The sequence below is a fragment of the Littorina saxatilis genome, linkage group LG2 (assembly GCF_037325665.1).
Source record: "Littorina saxatilis isolate snail1 linkage group LG2, US_GU_Lsax_2.0, whole genome shotgun sequence".
NCBI classification, from domain to species: Eukaryota; Metazoa; Mollusca; class Gastropoda; order Littorinimorpha; family Littorinidae; genus Littorina; species Littorina saxatilis.
The window spans coordinates 40,297,969-40,317,860 of NC_090246.1; the positions used below are offsets into that span (position 1 = coordinate 40,297,969).

General features: G+C 45.1%; 1 protein-coding gene and 1 long non-coding RNA gene across 2 annotated transcripts in view; one reads left to right on the forward strand and one right to left on the reverse strand.

The window, feature by feature from the left end:
- Positions 1-424: 424 nt before the first annotated feature.
- The window catches only part of LOC138958993 (synaptotagmin-15-like), a 169,903-nt gene continuing 150,435 nt past the window's right edge, over positions 425-19,892 (forward strand). Inside the window, exon 1 of the mRNA XM_070330339.1 lies at positions 425-805. Within this exon, the coding sequence (XP_070186440.1) occupies positions 580-805 (226 nt within the window). The 5' untranslated portion in view covers positions 425-579. The remainder of the gene's footprint in view (positions 806-19,892) is intronic.
- Positions 12,234-14,592, reverse strand: LOC138958992 (uncharacterized). The gene is made up of 3 exons (XR_011453566.1): positions 14,336-14,592; positions 13,813-13,961; positions 12,234-12,772 (listed from the first exon to the last, which is right to left on the reverse strand). It is a non-coding gene; the product is annotated as an uncharacterized lncRNA (long non-coding RNA).

Consider the following 19,892-nt stretch of genomic DNA (forward strand, 5'->3'; position numbering starts at 1 on the left):
TTGTGTTTCTCGTCTTTTCATCGTTCCCGAATTAGAAGACGCTCAACCGGAAGAGAAAGCAGGGTTCCGTGACATTGCGCACAACTAATTTATTCCTCAGCCATGACAGCTAGCTGACCGTGTAGTAGGTAGGACAGAGTGTGGGAGAATAGAAAGGAAAACGCACATATGACCAACGTGCAGATTGTCCCTCAGTTTTAGCATCCCACTACTACGTAGCAAATAAAATTGAGGTCACTAAGTTTGTCGTAAAGACGCAAGAGGTAGAGAGAGAGGCCGGGAACACCATCATGACCAACGTACATATTTGACCTTAGTTTTAGTTTCCCCCTATTACAGGACGAATAAGTTAGGTCACTGCTTTGGTCCCAAGGGTGAACGCGTAAAGAGAGAGATAAGCTGAGCGAGACGACAATTGTACACGACCGGTACAGGGCGCAGTCTCTCGGTGACAGCTGGGGCAGTGACAGCGTTGGGAGAAGCAGCGAAAACAGAGGGCAACGTTCTTCTTTAGATGCCTTTCTGCTTTTCCTCCTCTTTCTTCTCCACCGTCCCACCACCACCGCCACCCTTCTCGTCATGAAAGGGATGGGAATGGCTCACGGGCACGGGAGCCCCGGGGTTCCAGCCCATGTCGATGGGGACTTGAACCCCGTTGAGCCTGGAGCCGGGTTCGAACCCAGGAGTACCGACACACGGCGTGATGACGACAACAGCGACGACTTTGGTGGCGACTTTAAAGCCGCCTCGACCTCCAGTGATGGCTTATCCTTGGCGCTGGATGACTTCTTTGATGGTCTGAATGGTGAGTTCGTGACCTTCAGCTGTCTTTGTGCGTTTGTATGTGTCGGTCTGTATGTTTGTATGTCTTTCTGTGTGCATAACGTTTTTATGTCTGTCCGTTTTTATGTCTGTCCGTTATTCTGTCCATCTGTCTCTCCGTCTGTCTGTCTCTACGTCTGTCTGTCTGTCTGTCTGTCTGTCTGTCTGTCTGACTGTCTGTATGTCTGACTGTCTGTCTGTCTGTCTGGTCTGTTTGTCGGTCCGTCCGTCTGTCTTAACGTGCGGTATACGTCTGTGTGTATGGCTGTCACCCATGTATGGGTTGGACCTTTTGACATTATTATGACGTATTGATAAGAACGTAAATAGTTTGGTATGGCTGGTAATCTTTTCTTGTACAGATTCATTCTTTACAATTTCCTCATGTGTTCGTTCGTGTGTTAATCTGAATATCTGTCCCGCTCGCGAAAAATTTTTTCACACGTCAGTTGCGGGCTTTCAATCCCGAAGGCTGGTTCCGAGTAACTACGAACGTAATCGGAAGTTCCGATGTTGGCAAGTCAAAGAGCCGAGTCGAACACTATCCTTGCGTCATCCAGGGAGATACTGTACAGATCTCTGCGTCATCTTTGACTTTGCAAGCAGCTTCGGAGATTTCAAAACAACGTTTTTGCCCCAAAAAAGATTGTGGGCTCTTTTTTTTCCTCCTCAAGTTATTTTGGACGTTGAGCGTGGTTTTCTATAGCGTTTCGGTTTTTAGTCAAGTTACAAAATGGCAGGCAAGGAGCGAAGGTGATCAATGCGGAAAGAATCTCCAATGATGTTTGCTAATGCGAGAGAATTGGGACGGGCGAACCATTGCATATTAACCAGAGGTAAGTTTCCATGTTTCGTTTTATACTTAGAGTGGGTCTTTGCGAGTATGTGTTGCAACATGTGTCACTCCGCTCACTGTCACTGACAGTCACTGAGTGTCACTCCACCGCTGCATTTACGCCAGTCTTCTGGTACCCAGCAGCGTAATCGATCAAGATCAAGATCAAGATCAAGATGTTTTTGCAACCTCTTTTTGACCCAATTCGAGATGCATTTTTTTTATATATTGAATCCAACTTCCAAGACAGTGAATAAAAAATCAAAGCTAGTGCTGGTCAAATGTTTTAATGCTAGAATTAAAAATAGATAACCATCTCGGAATATAATTGCAAGCAGGTTGGAGGCTAGTTCAAGAATCAAATTGCTGACTTACCCAGGCTGGCTGGTTACAGTGCGTTTCTTTGAAAGGCAATCAATGGTTCTACTGCTCTGCTAGTACTCACCATTTTGAAAGTGATGTTCCCATGATTGGTACTTCATCTATTATTTTATTGCAGGTCTCCCCTCAGCTGAAAAAGCCAACCGATTGCTGCATGGCCAGCGACGAATCAGGTAAAAGGTTTTATTATGTACAACTGTCAGTGTCAGTGTTATGACATACAGTGTGTTTTTTCCTTCCCCTCTCTCTCATTCTCAAGTTCTGGTCAGAATAACTCATGTGGAGGTGTGCGTGTGTGACTGTGAGCAAGACTGAAAGAGAGTGGTGTTTTTGTTATAATTCAGGTTAAATTACATATTCTTACTCCGAATCACATAAAGAGCATTGACGCAGTCTGAATAGCTAAGGTCTGAAAAGGCTACCCGTCTTAAAGTTTAAAAGGGAAGCAACCCAACCACAAAAAAGGTAAACACAGCTATGGCAACGACCATATACCCGGGGAGTTACCTCCCCTGCCGGGTATGTGACGTCACTTCCATTGCTGCACCACATGGTACACTCATTCGACATCTTTCAGTCCTGACGAGAGGTCGTGTTTTCCATAGGCTCTGTGCGTTGTTGGAGTTTTTATAACACCCACCGACCACCTACCCGTCTGCTTTCCCTCTACTTGGTAGTTGGTGAGCTCTTTCCATTTTACCTTACCTATCGTAAGAACTTTTGGCTGGTTATTGATAATTTTCGTCCTTTTCGGACTTGTGAAATTTTGTCAGTAACTGTTGTTGTGTTGTGTTGGCCGCCATTTGCATTTTGGCCGGCATGGCAGAGAACGCGAGTAGACGTGGCAAGGGCGATGTTAAGGGCAAAATTAAACCTAAATCATCCTCTCAAGGTTCTAAACCTGTGTTAGTTGTCCTTTCGGACAAAGAGAAAAACACTGTCATGTCTGTTACCATTTCTCCTCCCGGACACGCTAGCGCGAGCGGTACTACTTCTACTTGCGTTACGTCGGCGGCTTGCTCGTCCTCCGTTTCTTCAGACGGGCAAGCTTCACTTGTGTCTTCGTTGTTGAGCTCTTTGGTTCCAGAGATTCGCAGTTTAGTTCGCGACGAACTTAAGCGTGCTACTCCACCGGAAAGCACCGTACATCCGCCTGCAGTGAGCGATGCCCGCTCTTTGGCTTCTTTTTCCGGTTTTGTGGTGACGGCTTCCTGTTCTACCGGAACTTCGACTACTCCTTCGGCTTCTGCTTCCGCGGGGAGCTCTCAAGGTACGTCGAGCTTGTCCTTCGGCTCTAGTGAAGCCACTGGACTGTCCCTGCTGGGACGGAGCTCACCTGGCGCGGGTCACTCCCGCTTTCCTGCTCAGTCTCGTTCAGTACCCATTGAGCGTGAGTTCGTTTCTGAGCAAGGGCGGTTTCCTTCGGAAGTCGCGCTTCCGGGTTTTTCCGGAAGCGAAGGTCCTCCTTCACACTCCCATTCAGCGGCAGGTGTTGGAGTTGACTGTGGACTGGCCTCCGGGCAGCAGGGCTTCCGGCCTCAGTCATCATGGCCAGCGTTTCCACATCAAGGTGTGGCTTCGCCGGCCGTGTTTCCGGCTCAGACCGGATCTGCTTTCTCTCTTCCGGGTACTCCTTCTCGGATGTCCTTGGTTGAGAGTCAGCTTCCTGACTACGGACGTTTGGGGCATTCTTCCCTTCACTTTGGCGTTGGGTCGACACCCCTTCCGGTTCCGGCGGCTTCAAGCTTGCCGTCAGCGCTCCCTTCTCTGCCTGCGGGTATGGTTACGGGACACGACGGTTTGCGGTCGGGGGGGTTTCCGGTTTCGGCTTACCCTGACCGCCAGCTTGCTTCCGGTTCGGTTGACTTCGGTCAAGTTGATCATGGCTACTCTGACACTCAGTCTGTAGCCAGCGAGCAACCTCGCTCGGGATTTCCGGCGCAGCTCAAGCGCGCTTTGGAGGCTGCCGCGGAAGTTACTTCCCGGTATTTTCCGGAAGGCGCTTCTGCTAAGGGTTCTTCAACCTCAGCGGCTCCGTCAGCTATGGCTGACTTCCGGTATGCGAAGGAGGGCGACGAGAGCTTCCGCTTTGCCGAGTCTCCTTCTGTGGCATATCAGCTGTCCCAGGTTTTGGCTCGTCCATCTCCTGCCGGAAGTGGTCTCCCCTGCACGCCTGTTCCGTTACTGGTTCCGCATGGTCCAGTTCCGGAAGAGGCTCAGTCTTACCTAGCTTCTATGGCTCACGCTTCTTCTTTTACCCCCTCTGGTCTTAAGAAGTTCGTGCTGCCGAAGTTTTCTCGCAACTTACTGGCTTCTTTTGCTCTTCCGCGTACAACTCTGTCTGTTACGCCGGACTTGCAGCCTCTGTTGGCCAAGCCAATCAAGCCTTCCTCGGGTGCGGTTCTACCTGATCACACTCTTCTGGCTTCTGAAGAGATCAGTCGGCAACTCCTGGAGTTGTCCTCCATCTCGGAGACTCTGATCAGATCTCTCTCTCGCGCTCTTACTGAGACGCTTGATCCTTTCTTGCTCAGTCGCGAGCAGGACGCTGATGACGTGTCCACGCTCCTCTCGGCCCTGGCCAGGGTCAATGAGGAACAGATGCGTCTGTCTGCCCTTCAGTATGTGCACTCTGTTTCGTGTCGTCGGGATTTATTCCTCGCTCACTCTCAGTTTTCTGAGCAAACGACGCTGGACACACTCAGAGCTTCGCCGGTTGTGGAGGGGTCTCTGTTCGGTCCTCTGATTTTCGATGCGCGAAGATCAGAGATCCAGTCCAACAGGGATCAGCAGTTTTCGGACTTCTCCCTTCAGGCTTTCAAGCAGGCTAAGACTTCTAAGCCCAAGCCTCCTCAGGCTTCCGGCTCGTCTAAGCCTGCCGGCACGAAGCAGACAAAGTCTTCTTCTCAACCCTGGAGGGGTTCGAGAAAAAGATCAGCGTCCGGCAGGGGGCGGGGTGGCTCTAGCAGCAAGCCCCACCCCCAATGAAGTGTTCCCGGTTTCACCCCCCCCCCCGCCCTCCACTCTGGTGATGGCGGGGGGCCCCTCCCGGGCTCTATCACACTGGTCGGCCACCATACACAGCCAGTGGATAGTGGGCGTTGTGGGATCGGGTTTTCGTCTACTTTGGCTGGACAAAAAGGCGCCGCTTTCCCGGCGTCCGCCGGCATGCAAGCCCCCCTCCTCGCAGGAGGCAAGGTCCGTCCTTCAGGCGGAAATTGTCACCCTGGTGCAGAAGGGCGCGGTGGAGAAAGTCCTAGACCACAGCTCTCCGGGCTTCTACGGGCGGCTTTTTGCCGTTCCCAAGTCGTCAGGAGGGTGGCGTCCCGTTTTGGACCTATCGCAGCTCAACACTTTCTTGAGAACGATACGGTTCAAGATGGAGACGCCGGCTTCGGTCAGGGACTCCCTCCGTCCAGGAGACTGGGCGACCTCCATCGATCTGACAGATGCATACTTTCATATCCTCATGCATCCGTCCGACCGGAAATGGCTCCGTTTCCGGTGGGGCGATCAGATCTTCCAGTTCCGCGCTCTTCCTTTCGGGCTGTCTCTCGCACCTTGGGTCTTCACCATGGTCGTGAGACAGCTATGCGCACTGGTGAGGTCGCAGGGTATCCGGCTCAGGGCATATCTGGACGATTGGCTCATCATGAACCAAAGCCGGACAGGTTGCTCGGGTCATACCCAGTCTGTTCTTCGTCAAGCCCACTTGTTGGGCTTTTCGATCAACACAACAAAGTCGGAACTGATTCCGTCGCAGACGTTCACTTATTTGGGAATGTCTTTCAGCACGGTCCCTTGGACTGTCCAACCCTCTCAGCGGCGGGTGGACAAGCTCCAAGCGCTTATCAGGTCCACTTTGCCTCTCCTGCGGGCTTCCCTCCGGACGCTGGCTTCCATCTTGGGACAGATGGAATCCATGGCTCTCTTGGTGCCTCTGGGCAGAGTTCACAAGCGGCCTCTTCAGCTTGCTCTGAAGCCGTATGTGGACTCTGCTCATGTGGACTGGAACGTCCTCGTCCCTCTCCAGGGATGGTTCCAGTCAGCGACCCTTCCGTGGTTGGACTCGGACTGGGTCTGCAGAGGTGTGCCGATCGCTTTGCCTCCCCCAGACACGGACCTCTTCACAGATGCGTCTCTGTCGGGGTGGGGAGCGCACACAGACCGACAGACTGCGTCGGGCCTGTGGTCGGCAGAGCAGAGCCACTGGCACATCAACCTGCTGGAGCTCGAGGCTGTGGCCCTTGCTCTGGAGGAGTTTCGGCCCTCCCTTCACGCCCATCATGTTCGTCTGTTCACAGACAACACGACTGTGGCAGCTTATCTGAACAAGCAGGGGGGGTCGCGGTCCCCTTCTCTTTCGAGAAGGACCTGCGAGATTCTGGTCTGGTGCTGGCACCATCAGATCACTCTCACAGCCAGGTACCTTCCGGGGAGCTTGAACACTTTGGCGGACGCGCTCAGTCGCTCCGACAAAGTGATTCAGTCAGAGTGGACGATCACTCAAGGGGCACTGCTTCGCCTTTGGGCCCTCGTCCCAAAGCCTCTGGTGGATCTCTTTGCCACCCGTTTCTCGAAGAGGCTGTCAATCTTCGTCTCGCCATTCCCGGATCCCGAGGCTTGGCAGACAGATGCATTGGCCTTTCCCTGGACAGGGCTTCAGGCCTACGCCTTTCCTCCCTTCCAGCTACTCAGTCGAGTACTTCGGAAGGCGGAGATGGAGGGTCCGGATCTCCTGTTGGTCGCTCCTCTGTGGCCGTCTCAGGTTTGGTTCCCGGACCTTCTAAGGCTCGCCCACGGTCCACCAGTTCCGCTCTTCCTCACAAAAGGGGAACTGGTGCAGCCTCACACCGGCATACCACACGAGGATCCCTCGTCTCTGAATCTTCACGTGTGGAGGTTGTCCGGTCCTTTCTGAGGCGTTCTGGTGCGTCTGAGCAGACTCTCGACTTAGTGGAACGCTCTCATAGGGCTTCTACGTCGTCAGTCTATGCTTCCCACTGGAAGGCCTGGGTTGCCTGGTGTCAGGCCCAGGGTTTGAACGCGCTAGCCCCTCGGTCTATGCACGTGGCAAACCATCTTTCTTCGCTTGCGTCTCAAGGAGCCTCTGCTTCCTCCTTGAGAGTTCGGAGATCTGCCATTGCGGTAACCTTACGCCAGATGGGCCGCTCTATTGACGTCAGTGGAGTCATTTCACGGGTGATTAAGGGCGCTGCCCTTAAAGAGGTTTCTTCTCGTTCCCCCATGCCAAAATGGGATCTTTTCCTGGTCCTCGAGTTCTTACGTTCTGCACGTTTTGAACCTCTGGTCACGGCGAGTTTCGCTAACCTGACGCGCAAAACTCTTTTTCTGCTACTGGTAGCTTCTGCGCGCAGAGGAAGCGAGATTCATGCACTCTCTGGAAACCCGGAGGATATCTCTAAAGAACCTGATGGTTCTATTTCCTTGCGTTTCCGGCCACATTTTCTGGCTAAGAACCAGACCCCTGACCAGGCCTCGCCTCTGGTTCGCGTCAAACCTCTGACTAGCATACTGGCTCCCGGAGATCCGGACGCCCTTAATTGTCCTGTGCGAGCCCTTGACATCTACCTTGCCCGGTCTCAACCGCTTAGATCGAAATCTCAAAATCTCTTATTTATCTCCATTAATACTGTGAGAAATAAGGATATTGCAAAGACGACAATGGCTCGGTGGGTGTCCGCTCTGATAAAACAAGCATATGAGTGGAACCTTGCGGAAAAGGGGGGGGCACTGCCTGCTTTCCCTCTGAACTCTGCTAGAGCTCATGAAACCAGAGCTTGGGCGTCATCTTTGGCCGTCCTACGGTCACGAAAGCTGGACGAGGTTCTACGCACAGCCTACTGGCGTTCTGAGGATGTCTTTTTGAACTTTTACCTCAGAGATGTCTCCGCTGTTCGGCAAGATGGTTCAAGAACGCTTCCTGCCTTGATCGCAGGTGGCCAGTTCATTTCAAGGGTTTGAGGTGAGTTTGGTTTTTCATTCCCACCGCCTTGTTGATGCTATCTGCTCTTTATGTGATTCGGAGTAAGAATATGTAATTTAATCGAAAATTTTTAAGTAAATTTTCATTTCATTAATATACTTACCCGAATCACATAGTGTATTCCCTCCCGCCAACCCCGCTTATGATATTTTAGTTTTTCTTTAATGTCGAATGAGTGTACCATGTGGTGCAGCAATGGAAGTGACGTCACATACCCGGCAGGGGAGGTAACTCCCCGGGTATATGGTCGTTGCCATAGCTGTGTTTACCTTTTTTGTGGTTGGGTTGCTTCCCTTTTAAACTTTAAGACGGGTAGCCTTTTCAGACCTTAGCTATTCAGACTGCGTCAATGCTCTTTATGTGATTCGGGTAAGTATATTAATGAAATGAAAATTTACTTAAAAATTTTCGATTCAGGGATAATAATAAAATAATGACTTAGACTCCAAACCGCAAGCTCTTAGCCTTATTTCACCAGTATGGTGATCACTTCCTCCCGTATTGGAACCATTACTAATATACTAGAAGCGCATGACTTTCAGTGTGTATGTTTGATTAAAACAAAATGCATTGCAGTAATTAAAACAAAATGCATTGCAGTAAACACTGTCACTGTCAGGATATAATTATCTCAATGAAACTGTGTGTCAAGTTCTATTATTATTTTCCTTTTTTGAGTATGTATAACATGTATATTATGCATGTGTGTAGAGCACAGAGAGCGTAAAACTTTAAAAGGAAAATAATAATAGAACTTGACACACATGATTCCTATGATAATGTAGGACAGTGGCATTGATATCTTTCTAGAATAATATGTCGTTTTACATTCAGTGAAATTTTGACTGAATTAGTGAACTGAATGTAATCAAATATGGTGACAGACATGTATACAATGTAGACAAGTTAAAGTTGTATGTGTGTACATCACTACATGTTCTGTAGCTTACAAGTTACATTGAAAACAGCCTTGACTATAATGGAAATCCACTTAATCACTGTCTTTGGGGTTCCAACAAAAATCAGACGCAGCAGGGGGGGGGGGGGGGGGGGGGGGGGGGGGGGGGGGGGGGGAGTCGGGGGATTTTATTTGAACTTGTCTACCAGGGAAAAAGAATGTTTAAGCTCTTGGCATTTATGTGGGTTTAGTGTGTGTATGTGTGTCAGTTACAAACAGTACACAACTTATTCCTTTATACTCATACTTAGACTTGTTCTTGTCATTGTGTTTAAGATCCGTTCCTTTCTCATTCATTTGTCAGTAGTGACTGAAGATGACGAAGACCTGGCCAGTGAATGTGGATGAAAAGCAGTGCTATCCAAGTCCAGCTATGATCGATGGGGAAACTACAGCAACAGCCGCAGAGGATCACCGGACAAAAAGAACTGTTTCCCAGTATTGTAAATGTCCACTCAGTATTGGTTGTATTGAGCATTACAACTTGTTGCTATTGTACATTTTTGTCAATGTTTTAAAGGCCCGCTACGCCTCACAGGGCCGGACTAGGCTAAGTGGGGGGGTTGCCAGTGGTGGTCCAGGGGTATGTTCCCCTTGGCGGGGTCAAGGGGCAGAGCCCCTATATTGTGGATGGGTAGGTCATATTCTGAGATAGGAAAATGGTCGCTCCTTGCATGAAACGGCATAAAATAAACAATCATAAAAAATGTTTTAAATAAGTGAGGTACATGTTTAGGCTAGGGGGGGGGTTTGCGCAACCCCCATAACCCCCCCCCCCCCCCCCCCCCCCCGGTAGTCCGGCCCTGCCTCATTTAAAAAGTTGTCCTATCGTTTTGAACTGAGCGCTGTCATTGTCCCATAAGAACTCCATTCCTTTGGACGGTGCAATATTCTATATTTTTCTCTCAAGATACACATTTTCAAAAAGAGACCGAGCGCTGAACTGAAGTTGTGCAGTGCGGATCTTGCGTTTTTGGGAATTCCAAACCGTTTGTGATATGAGCTGTTTGGGTACACCTGTCTGCAGCACATTCAAGTTAGGAGTACGGGAGACAACTCCAACTGACCATAAGTCTTGCGTCTGCTTTTGTTTTCAGTTCAAGACATTTTGACGAAGCGCATTGAATTATGCCACCGAAATAAAACTAAGGCCTGTCCACTTACAAAAACTGCTGGGTCAAAGTTCAGTAAATCTTACATTTTCTTAAAGGTACTGAACTTGTCAAATCCAGGTGCACAGAGCCCCTGGGGCTTTTAGTCATACCTCAGGCAGCTATCCGTTAGAAGAACTACCAAGTTTCATTGACTTGCACCCAAAGAGTCAAGAACTGCGATTTTTTTACGAATTAATTTCGTACTCAGACCCGGCTGGTCTTGACCTATTTTTGGATCTAAATTTAGATCAGGTAGATCACCACATCATGCACAAAAAGACACGTAGGAGGATTTTTGAACTGTAAATGCACTCAGCTGCAACAAAAACGCAAAACGAAGGCTGTGAGCTGCACTGTGCCTTTAAGGAAATGTGCGGCAGTAAAATTGAATTCGGAAAATACATGGAATAACCTGGTTTTCTGCATAAAAATAAATAAAACAATTGTGAATACTTCTTCTGCGTTCGTGGGCTGAAACTCCCATGTACACTCGTGTTTTTGCACGAGTGGATTTTTACGTGTATGATCCTTTTTACCCCGCCATTTAGGCAGCCATACGCCGCTTTCGGAGAATTGTGAATACTGATCGACGTAGAGTGCCGTTGGAAACAGTCGTTACATTGGATTTCTAGGAAACTGTTTAACAGCGACATCATACATCAGAAATTCCTAATATTTGGCACAAAGATACACATGTATCAATCTACAATCATATAGAACGATTTTTGACAACAGACTACAGTTGAATTTTGATATCTTTTGTCATGAGGATGAACGAATTTCTTACTGCATATTCATTACAATAATTAATTTAAATTCAACTGTAGTTTTTAACAAAAAACACGTTCTTTATGATTGTAGATATAATACATGTGTATCCTTAAATATTATGAATTTCTGATGTATGATGTTGCTGTAAAACTGTTTTCTAGAAATCCCATATGGCGCTGTTAATGCTAGATTCCATAGCAACAGCAGTCTATATCCATCCACAATGTTTTCATTCATTTAAATAAGTCACTTCAAGAATTAACCAGAAAACCAAGTTATTCCTTGACTATTCTTTAAGTTTAAAGGCACAATGCAGCTCACAGCCTTAGTTTTGCGTTTTTGTTGCAGCTGAGTGCATTTACAGTTCAAAAATCCTCCTATGGTAGTAAAACAAACCCAAAACTACCCAACGACGACATCTGTGAAGCTCGACAGTTTCTTGTTCACGCGAGTGCATAAATTAACCTAGTTATTACGTGGTGTTTGGTCTGAGTTCGATTCAAATGAGTGATTCCGGCCTCCATTTTGTTTTACACAAACTCATGATGATGTCTGACATAGTTTGCAGTGACGTGTCTTTTTGTGCATGATGTGGTGATCTACCTGATCTAAATTTAGATCCAAAAATAGGTCAAGACCAGCCGGGACAGAGTCCGAAATTAATTCGTAAAAAAATCGCAGTTCTTGACTCTTTGGGTGCAAGTCAATGAAACTTGGTAGTTCTTCTAACGGATAGCTGCCTGAGGTATGACTAAAAGCCCCAGGGGATCCGTGCACCTGGATTTGACAAGTTCAGTACCTTTAAGTTTGGTAATTTTACTGCCGCACATTGCCTTAAGTCATAAATAAAGGGTTCCAGTAACATACCATTCTTCTTTATTGATTATGAACTTTGGAAGGTTAGATTTTGGAATCAGTTTTTTTTTAAATATTTCCTTGATGTGTTGTAATAAGATCAACCGTCTGCTTGGACATATACTAAAGATCCACTACCTGGCTGCTGTCTGCGGAAAATCGATTAATTCATAGACAAATATGCCTTACAGGGAAGCAGCTAGCCAGTTGACTGTACGTGTGTTTGTGTAGAGGTGTTCTTATTGCATGTTCAAGCCAGGACAGATGGTGACCTGAAACATTTACACAGTGTGATGATATAATTATTTGTTTGACTGATTATGAGCATTAAAATAAAACTGCAAAAAGAATACTTACACTTGAGATCTGATTTTGTGCGTGTCTGTGTGTGTGTGCGCATGAGGGTGTGTGTGGGCCATTTGACATACTTGCAGAAGAAACCAACAGAGGTAACTGATAAACTGCATTTATTAACACAAAGAGGTAAACAAAGTGAGTTCACACATTTCACAAAAGTAAGAAAAGGCAGTCTCACATACATGCGTGATAGTCTAGGAATACCAATGCATTCACAATATTTAGTACTCGCATGAATGGCCCAAGAAAACTATAGGCTGAGAATGCAAGTTCTAATTTGGCACATTTGTACATGTAGCTGCATCCACTAGACATATATCCATCTTACAATAAAAAAAAACTAGTGGTTAGGACATGGGCCTGAAAATCTCAAGGTCCTAGGTTCGAATCTCTGCAGAGGCATTTACTTTTTCCCCTTAGTTAAAATAAAAATGCTCAATCGAGAGAGCAACCGTAAAGTTACCAGCGTAAAAGTAAAGTGTTGAATGCAGCTGGTAAAGGTCATGCCAGCAGTGTGGGTCAGTTCTGGTAGCTCTGTCAGCACAGAATGGACTGAATCTGATCATCATCCTCAGCAAAGCCAGGCACCACTCTGCAAGCTGCCTGCACGTCATATCTCGGCACCTCACTTCCTGGAAAATAAAGAAAATGTATTACTGAGCACATTCAGACTTTGCTGTGCGCTGATGGGGATATGTATTTGGTATGAGAAGAGGGTGTGTGGTGGGGGTGCCGGAAGGTAGGTAGGAAGTAATACATGTACTTGTTCTTCACACAATCAGTGGGATGGAGAATGGTGTGGGTGATACTGACAGTGACAACTATTAACTAAACTGTAAACACTGTTCTGTAAGATTACAGGTGCCATCATTCCTTCCTGTGAAAACCATTTATTTATATTTTCATCATTAAAATTAAAAAGAATCTTTCATCATTAAAATTAAAAAGACTTCCTCACAAGAACCTTTCTAACGACATGATATCTTGTTAATGATGTGAGCGGTTTTTCTGGAATGTGATGGAAATTTACTATTTTTTTAATTGACAGCATGAGCCCTCATCCCACACACATTCCCTATTTAGCGTTGACACCTTACAGTTTTGTTGAGAAATGTGATGTGAAGTCATTCAGAAAATTCTAACACTGCGCAGGGGCAGTCAGGGTGTTGATACGTTTTACTATATTACATAACTCTTATTCCATGTAAAAAATAAAAAAATAAATTATAAAAAAACTGGCCAGATCTGTGATTGTGAGCCAAGGAAAGGACTGACTGTATTTAAAATAATTCCAGTAATGAGTAAATCTTTCATTCTAGCTATTTCATGTTTTATTTTCTTGCATCACAATAGTTCAAATCAATGTTCATACAAACAGCATAATGTACTTTATGAGTATAGGGTTGCAACAAACTTTAAGATGGGAAGGAGAGAGAAAATAAAGATATTTGTACCATTATGTATACAAAGTACATCATACCAATTAGTGAATTACCATGCACAGTATTACTATGCATCTTCAAATGTATGAATAATTTCATCTACAACGTACTTGTAAATTTATGTAATACAATTTACAAAGAACAAAAGACTGCTGAATGATCTACATCAGTACATGCATGTTTATAGCTACAGACTACCATCACCAATACCTTATAAATGTGTAACTTACTCTTCAGGGGTAGTCTGTAATGTAAAGCACCATGCCAAGTCATCCTGATACCTCTCCAGTACATGTATCCATGTTTAAAGGTAAACTGTTGGAACTGAAAGACAGGAGCTGTATGAATGATGCACATCACCTCTGGTTTCTCGGGAGGCCTGAAAAAAAAACATAACAATATTAACATAACTATTAACATGTCTTGAAAATGAAATAAGTACTATTTCAACTTCACTATCAGAGCCAAATCACTCACTAATTCAGTAATTGTTTTGTTTATTCTTTTACAACCATAGTTCATACACTGATACAGCAACATTTGATTCTGTGCATATAGATTAAAGATCAAGCATTTTCTAAACTTGAGTAAAAAAAATAAGAACACAACAAGCACACACTAGTCTGTGACTCACAGTCACACCCAGTTACTCAGTAACACACACATGACATACACAACAGATGAATCTTGCTCAGTTCTACAAAGGCCACGTTTGCAATGGTCATGTCTTGGATTTTAAAAACAATAACTTACCTGCTGGTTGATCCAAACCGATGATTGACAATCAGTGAGAGGAAAATGTCCGAGGCTGAGGATACTGCCTGTGGTGGGAGGGCGTTCCATTCGCCAATGGTGCGAGGAAAGAAAGACTGCTGTCTGTATGATGTTCTGCAGGCTGGGAGTTTATGAGCCTCAGCATGGATTGAGCGAGTGCTGAGTGCATTCTTTTCGCTCTATCCTATTAATTCACACATTGACCCTGCAGCAGTGACGATCACTTCTAGATTGCAATCGGCAAAGTTCGTAGGTCGGATTGCACTCATTCCAGCGCTACCGTGTACTGGGTCAGCGAGACACGAACGACAACTCAAATCGATAAGCATCCGAACACATCGGAACTTCCGTTTACGTTCGTAGCTACTCGGAAATAGCCTTCGGGATTGAAAGCCCGCAACTGACGTGTGAAAAAAAATTTCGCCCCCGCTCACTCTGTGTAATAGACAATATGTTGTGGTGTAACGGTGCAATCATAAAGTGTTTGTAATCGCCCACACGATAACGATCTCTATTGAAACAGTGATGCTTTCTGCTGCATGTAGCAGTGCAGTGTGCTGCAACGTACGTTTGTGCTCTATTGCATCAAATCGTTTTATGGACAGAACTATCCTGTTTCTGTGCAATTTTCTATCCCTACTTCTCTGTTGTTTCCTTTAATTGTGTGGTTAAGTACATACAGCCCCATGTCCTTTCCTGATTCTCCCCTTCAAATTCTTTATACGAAACAATAATACGACATTAATTGACCACATCTCCACAACAAAACAACAATTCACCTAAGAGAGAGAGAGAGAGAGTGGCAGGGAGGGTGAGAGAGACAGAGAGGGGGGGAGAGAGAGAGAGAACGATTAAAGATAGAGAGAGGGGAAGGGAGGGAGAGAGAGGATGGGGAGAGAGGATAGAGAAAGAGAGAAAGTGTGCAAATGCCAGTTGACGGAGAGAATTATAGCTAAATTATAATTGATTGAAAATATTGTACATTTTCGAAGATTGTCCATGTTAAACGAAAGAATGATATTATTATTATTTATAACCCATTCTGTTTACGTTTAAACTGTTCAGCTTCGCTCACAGTATCATACTCGTAGCGAGTCATATTGTAACTGAGGTTCAAAAAAAAAAAAGAGAAAAAAAAAAGAAAAAAAAAGAAAAAGAGAGAGGAAGACAACAAAAAAAAAAAACAAAAAAAAAAAAAATTCACCTAATCATCAATACTACAAACAAAAACAAATAGTTTATCTCATTAATGTTATCTTCACACGCTCTCTCTCTCTCTCTCTTTCTCTCTCTCTCTCTCTCTCTCTCTCTCTCTCTCTCTCTCTCTCTCTCTCTCTCTCTCTCTCTCTCTCTCTCTCTCTCTCTCTCTCTCTTTCTCTCTCTCTCTCCAGTGTGCTCACTTCCCATCTTTACCTGATTCTAACCGTGTGTAGAGGAGAGAGGTAGTTTGCACAAGCGGAAGACTTTCTACACAGGCATATTTGCTAACGTGCACTTTTGTACCTAACCTGGGCCCTATAGCTTACCTGGGCTCTTTTGCAAACCAACTTTGGGCTTTCTCGCTGGTTTGAATGAACGAAGCGTTGCTGGGTCAATATGGGGACTTTTTGGCGCGGACCAGTATCTTTGGTGTGTTCGACGAATTTGTTTTTGTTCTGATAAGGAATTTAAGAATAATGTGGTTAGTACTTTGAATATGATTCACGCACACACGCACATGCACACATTCACATACACACACGCACGCACGCACACACAAACACACACACACACACACACACATACACACACACACACACACGCACGCACACACACACACACACACACACACACACACATGCGCGCACGCGCGACACGGTAAAATACCCCACCAATAAATATGCTGAAAAGAGTGCCTCACAGGCTAAGAAGCCCATGAAAGTGACAAGTACTAATTACAGCACGTCACTCCACGGGAAGACATCGCACTTTTGATGCTGAAGGATGTTCGCTAATGGTGTCCCTAAGACGACACGTGCATTCACACACTAACAAACATATGTACACACAAGCACACACACACACTCACACTCGCACCCATGCACGCACGCACGCACGCACACATAATTATACACACGCATATTCATACTACCTCTCACTCCCTCTCTCTCCGTCTCTATCTTTTTCAAACCTGTACAACTGCGAAATGCTTTGTCACCTAAACCACAACAAAAACAAAATTAGTTTGTACATTGTCAGGTAAAAACAAGCTAAAACTACATACCAATAAACATTATGAAAACAATGTCTCCCGCAGGCAGAAGATGCCCGTGAAATTGACAAGTATTAATTACATCACGAAGGTCCGTAGGCTAACGTTGAACTTTTGATAGACTCATAGTGAATGATCTATGCAACTGGTGTCCCCAACTCGTCCCACGACCTGTCAGCTTCCGTACTCCATCATGTGAGTGGGGTGGTGGGGAAGCGAGGGAGGATGGTTTGGGACGTGGGAAGTGTTGCAATGCGAGTGCTGGTTGTCTCGTGTGACTAGTGTGTGTATGCGCGCGCGCGCGCGCGTTTGTGTGTGTGTGAGTGTGTGCGTGCGTATACATATATATATATATATATGTGTGTGTGTGTGTGTGTGTGCGAAATTAAAAATTTTACAAAAATGGAATCCCAAAAGAGTTGATTTTATTGGAACCTGAGTCTCCCTTCTTCTGATCTTTCCCCACCACTTCATGGCCTTATTAAAGGGCCGACCAGACTTGGACGCCGTTTTACGGTATATGCGCCGCAGGCCGTTTTGTGCGTCGCGCGGGATTTTGCCGAGTGGCCACACATCGACGACTTTTTTCACAACGCGGTATCAGTGGAGCGGAAGCGTCAATGTCACCTGACAGGAAGGTTCAATTGCATCGACTGCCACGCCGCGAACCTTGCGTCCCTGTTTTTGTATAACTTGGAAAATGTATTCCACAGGGATTCGTGGCTTCTGCATAGATCGATAAGTTCGCCGATCTGTGTCGAAGAGAATCGGTAAGCAGCCGCCATGTTGTATTTAGAGTCTACCCACAATCCAACGCATCGCTCTGGTTTTCTCTGATTGGTCAAATTTCCGTCGTTCTATTTCTGTGTCAGAGAAATTAGATCACGCTTTATTCTTCTGCAGATAACGCTTCGCGATCATAGCCCGCCGCGGCGTGCCCCGCGGGACCGTTTTGAGCATAAGTCAAAAGTGGACAGGGTCAGCCTGGAGTGTCTGGACAGGCCTTAACTCACGACCGGTTAGGCAGAAAAAGAAGCATAGGGAGCATTCAAAAAGGTATGTGTTGTGCATTTTTTCCAGTACCTCCGGTACATTTAATACATCGGTACCATCCACTTTCACGTTTACCATGAAGGATATACCGGCACGTTTGGCCTAGTGGTAAGGCGTCCGCCCCGTGATCGGGAGGTCGTGGGTTCGAACCCCGGCCGGGTCATACCTAAGACTTTAAAATTGGCAATCTACTAGTGGCTGCTCCGCATGGCGTCTGGCATTATGGGGTTAGTGCTAGGACTGGTTGGTCCGGTGTCAGAATAATGTGACAGGGTGAGACATGAAGCCTGTGCTGCGACTTCTGTCTTGTGTGTGGCGCACGTTATATGTCAAAGCAGCACCGCCTTGATATGGCCCTTCGTGGTCGGCTGGGCGTTAAGCAAACAAACAAACAAACAAACAAACAAACCATGAAGGATGCAGGTTACTACTTTATTCTATTTTTGGTACTTAGGTGTATTTAACACATTAGTATCATCTGCTTTCTGTTACTTTATGTTCTTGTTTGTACTTTAGTGTATTTAAACATTAGTTCTTTACGGTACACCTGATATTCAAAATGAAAGTTGTTGGTTGTAGTTGTTGGTTTTTCACGTCCTTTCGACCTATTTGGCTCTTGGAGACTGTTCAATCTTGTTTCTTTTCCAAGTTTCAGAATGAAGGAAGTGAAGTAGTATTTTACATACTTGTTAGTGTACATTATTAACGTGTTTTTTTTGTGCAACAATTCTGAAGTCTTCATGGTGAAATCTATATAGAATGAAGGAATCGCGTTAGTACTTTATGTTCCTGTTGTGCTTTATTACTTTAGCAAATAAGTACCATATGTTTTCTGCAACAAAGTGGAATTTTGTAATGGTAATATCCCTTATGAATGAAGGGTCTTTTTACATTTAGTCAAGTTTTGACTAAATGTTTTAACATAGAGGGGGAATCGAGACGAGGGTCGTGGTGTATGTGTGTCTGTGTGTGTGTGCGTGTGTGTGTGTAGAGCGATTCAGAGTAAACTACTGGACCGATCTTTATGAAATTTGACATGAGAGTTCCTGGGTATGATATCCCCGGACGTTTTTTTCATTTTTTCGATAAATGTCTTTGATGACGTCATATCCGGCTTTTTGTAAAAGTTGAGGCGGCACTGTCACACCCTCATTTTTCAATCAAATTGATTGACATTTTGGCCAAGCAATCTTCGACAAAGGCCGGACTTCGGTATTGCATTTCAGCTTGGTGGCTTAAAAATTAATTAATGACTTTGGTCATTAAAAATCTGAAAATTGTAATTAAAATTATTTTTTTTATAAAACGATCCAAATTTACGTTCATCTTATTCTTCATCATTTTCTGATTCCAAAAACATATAAATATGTTATATTCGGATTAAAAACAAGGTCTGAAAATTAAAAATATAACAATTATTATCGAAATCAAATTTCCGAAATCGATTTAAAAACAATTTCATCTTGTTCCTTGTCGGTTCCTGATTCCAAAAACATATAGATATGATATTTTTGGATTAAAAACACGCTCAGAAAGTTCAAACGAAGAGAGGTACAGAAAAGCGTGCTATGCAGCACAGCGAAACCACTACCGCGCTGAACAGGCTCGTCAGTTTCACGCCGTTTTGCACAAGCGGCGGACTACGGTCATTGTGAAAAATTGCAGTGCGTTCAGTTTCATTCTGTGAGTTCCACAGCTTGACTAAATGTAGTAATTTCGCCTTACGCGACTTGTTTTTATTGTATATTCTGTCTCCGGCTTTACTACATTTCTTGTACTATTGCAATCCGTTTTTCACAACGGCGCGGAGTTCTTTATGTCCCTGTATACTAATACCTATATTACTTGATAGTAATTTTAGTACTGCAATTATTGCGTTATTGCCAACCATTTTCTGTAACAGCGCTGAATACATTATGACAAATTACAGAAACCGTAATACGTACTGTGATGCTGATGCTTATGGTGGGTTAAACATACTTTTATTCAGATAACATAAGGTGGCATGTAATACATAAGAACAAATTTCGACCACACAACAAGCTTTGTTTATGACTACACGTGCACACACATTTGTCTTGTACGCGGCTTGTCTTCGTCCTGGCTATTGTGATTCTGTACGAGTGCTAAAAAGTGTTAAGTTAAAGTGTGATGCTTATGGTATTGATAATTAAAATGGTAATAATTAATGCGGGCATTAGCAATGCTAACACAACGATAAATAGATCACTG